General features: G+C 37.0%; 1 protein-coding gene across 1 annotated transcript; it reads left to right on the top strand.

Moving 5' to 3' along the window:
• The first annotated feature begins 308 nt into the window (after positions 1 to 308).
• LOC141713916 (EP1-like glycoprotein 2) lies at positions 309 to 1670 on the top strand. Its single transcript, XM_074517479.1, has one exon. The coding sequence runs from the start codon at positions 309 to 311 to the stop codon at positions 1668 to 1670; it is 1362 nt and encodes a 453-aa protein (XP_074373580.1).
• The last annotated feature ends 1884 nt before the right edge of the window (positions 1671 to 3554 follow it).

Raw genomic sequence — 3554 nt, 5'->3', positions numbered from 1 at the left:
TTTGCACGTATTTTGAGACTTCCATAAGGTATAGTTTCATAATGTATTTTTTTTAAAAAAAATTGAATAAAAGTTTAAACCTAAAACTTTTCTATAACAATAGAGCTTGTTAAATTTGACATATGAAAAATATAACAAAGTTTTCTATATTTGCCGTATGAGAATTACAGCTCGCTATATTTGACATGTGAGGATTAAATCATATCGATTTCAACAGTATACCCGCAATAGTTAACATGACTAAGGTCTACTTATAGAGGTTTCTACTTGTTTCACTTCCATTCTGTATTCACTTTTGTGTGGAGTTGATGGCTTTCAACTTAGTTTCAACTTGCCTTGTTTTCTTGATTTTGTTCATTCTTGAATCTCCGAGCATAATATGTGCTCAGCCATTTGATTATCCAACAGCAAAACTATCTACTTCATGGACTAATCATCCTTCTGCTCCACATTCTGTCCAGTTTGGTGATGGATCAACTGTGAGAGCCATTCTTTTACGCGGTACATTAGGCCAAAGATTTGCTTGTGGCTTCTATTGTAATGGCAAATGTGACTCTTACCTTTTCGCCATCTTTCTTGTTCAAACAAACAGTGCCTCACTTATTGTATCCTCTAGTGCATCATTCCCACAAGTTGTTTGGTCAGCCAACCGAGACCATCCTGTTAAAATCAACGCAACTTTGAAGCTCACCTCAGATGGTGATTTGGTGTTGCGAGACGCTGATGGTTCTGTAGCTTGGTCTTCTGGAACTGCTGGTAAATCCGTTGATAGTTTGAGCTTAACCAACACTGGAAATCTAGTACTTTTAAATAAACGCAAAGCGGTGGTGTGGCAATCTTTTGATCATCCAACGGACGCTTTAGTTCCAGGACAGACACTCTCAGAAGGGCAGAAACTGATTTCAAGTGTTTCCAAGACAAATAGTAAAGTTGGCATATACTCTTTTTTTGTGACTAATGAAGGAGTATTTGCTTATATACAATCCAATCCTTCTCAGGACTATTACGTTAATTATGTAACTACTTCATATCAGAGTAAAAAGCCAAGTTATGTCAAGTTCCTGAATGGAAGCCTCGGTATTTATCCACACTCCTGGAAAGAGGCGCCACTGGAAATATTTGCTATTCCACCAACATCATCAGTACAGTACATGAGACTAGAATTCGACGGGCATCTGAGAGTATACGAATGGAAACAGAAGTGGGAGGTCATAGCAGATCTTCTCACAGGGTTCTCAGGGGAATGTGGTTACCCTCTTGCATGCGGAAAATATAGCATATGCTCAAAGGGGCAATGTAGTTGTCCTGGATCAAGCAGCAGTGGAGTCGGATATTTCAAACAAGTGCAACCAAAGTATCCTAAGCTTGGTTGTGCTGAAATAACTCCTCTCAATTGTGCAGCTTCAAAATATCAGGATTTTGTAGAGTTAAAGGATATTACATACTTTACAAATAACTACACCATTGGCAATGTTGATGTGAAAAAGTGCAAGGGTGCTTGTTTGAAGGATTGTTCCTGTAAGGCAGCTGTATTTCGTACTGGATCGGATCCTCCGTCAAGGGAATGTTTATTATTGTCTGAGGTATTTTCATTGCTCGTCGATGATCCGAAAGATACAGAACACAACTCAACTGTGTATCTCAAGGTGCAAAAGAAGGCCATCAAGTGACATGGTCTTCATTGCTAAGGCTTCTTACACCTAATCCCAATCCCTAAAAAGAGCAAAATCCTATAAATAAAAGTATTGCTGTATTTCTACTAATAAGTTACTTAATAAATAAGTGAAATGTATGTTTTGTTCGGTGATTAAGTAAATAACTTTCCACTAATTGTTTGTGTCATTTCATTTCTTGTACATATGTTCAATTTAAGAGTTTGCGGGAGAATAGTAATTTGAGCAATTTAGTGCAACATTACCAAGTGAATAAATGAATTTAAAAAGTTAAGCAGTAAGTGGCAGAAACTAATTGCAAGTGTTTCTAAGACGAACACTGGTGTTGGTTTATACTCTCATTGTGAATGATAAAGCTTACGAGCAATCCAGTCCTCCTTAAGTGAAATTATTATGTTTCAAGTACAGAGAAGAGTAAAAAGACAAATTAAGTAAATTTCTTGAATGGAAGTCTTAGTATTTATTCACATTCATCGGAGAAAAAAGGGCCATATCAACATTTAGCATTCCATTAGCATCATCAGTACAGTACATGAGACTAGAATTTGACGGACACTTGAGAGTATACGGAAGTGGGAAGTTACAGCCGATCATCTCACAGGGATTGCAGGTGAATGTGGTTACCCTCTTGTGTGTGGGAGATATAGTATTTGCTCAAACAGACAATGTAGTTATCCTGGATCAAGCAGTAGTGGAACCCGATATTTTAGACATGTAAAAGAAAAGCATCCTAACCTTGGTTGTACAGCAATAACTCATCTCAGTTGTTTAGCTTCAAAATATCAGGCTTTTCTAGAGCTCAAGAATGTTACTTACTTTACATTCAAGTATTCAACTCCAGCATTGCTAATGTCGACGTCAACTAGTGTAAGAGTGCTTGTTTGAAGGATTGTTCCTGTAAAGCAGCTAAATTTCAGTATGGATTGGATCCCGTGAAAGGGGATTGCTCACTACTGTCCAATGTCTTGTCTTTGATGGACCTTGATCCAAACGAGTTCGGCCATTATTCAAGTGTGTATCTCGAAGTGCAGAACATACACAAGTGACCTGGCTATGTCTTAACTCTTCCCAATTCGTTATCTGTTCTTACTGCCAATAAAGTTTTGCAAAGAGTAAGAAAAAATGTCTTTCTATAACAAATTGTTTTGTCATCTCCATAGCTTACATAAATCTGTCGAAAAATGTCACATAAATAATGTATATATTATGTTTTATCAAGATTACTTTATTTAGTACTCTATGACAACAATCTGTACTGACACCAGAGTTGAATACGATATAGACCATAAAAGCGCATCTCCAGAAATACTACTAAATGCACCATTTTTTGTCTTTCGTTGAACAAAGCCGAGACACTCTCTCGTGCATGCACCATCCCTATAAATAATAAAGCCATTATGATAATTCTAGTATGCGGAATATATGTTCTGAACGGGGGAAGATAGAACTATTGTATGATTTTTATCTTATCCCCTATGTTCGTCTGTCAGGTAAATTGTATGATGTGCAAATGGCAACTGTGCAAGGTTTAGCCTATCGTATATCTCTCGTGCTTGATAAACAAAGGTGCGGGTTCGAGGCTCATTGCAGGCAAATGTGTTCGTGAGTGTTTAAATTTCAAACGAGAACTGTATCTGGATTGGATTGGGATACATCTGATTACCAAGACATGTGGATTTAGTAGAAAAGAAAACAGGATAGTAAAATGCACCAAGCATGCTGTGTGCGCCTTGAAAACTGTGAGCAACATTTGCATATTTAAATTTTTATTGTTCAACAAGTGAACTGAATCAAAATCAGTGTACTAGAGAGTTGAAGAAAAGACACTAGTTTCGCTATAAATTTGTGTAAACCCTATGTTCATTGATCATATTGTTCAAC

The sequence above is a fragment of the Apium graveolens genome, chromosome 3, assembly GCF_009905375.1.
Source record: "Apium graveolens cultivar Ventura chromosome 3, ASM990537v1, whole genome shotgun sequence".
NCBI classification, from domain to species: domain Eukaryota; kingdom Viridiplantae; phylum Streptophyta; class Magnoliopsida; order Apiales; family Apiaceae; genus Apium; species Apium graveolens.
The sequence above is the reverse complement of the archived record's forward strand: the minus strand, read 5'-3'. Positions and strand labels throughout refer to the sequence as shown.

Coding starts and splice junctions, on each gene's coding strand:
- LOC141713916 (XM_074517479.1), top strand. CDS start 309: ATGGCTTTCAACTTAGTTTCAACTTGCCTTGTTTTCTTGATTTTGTTC.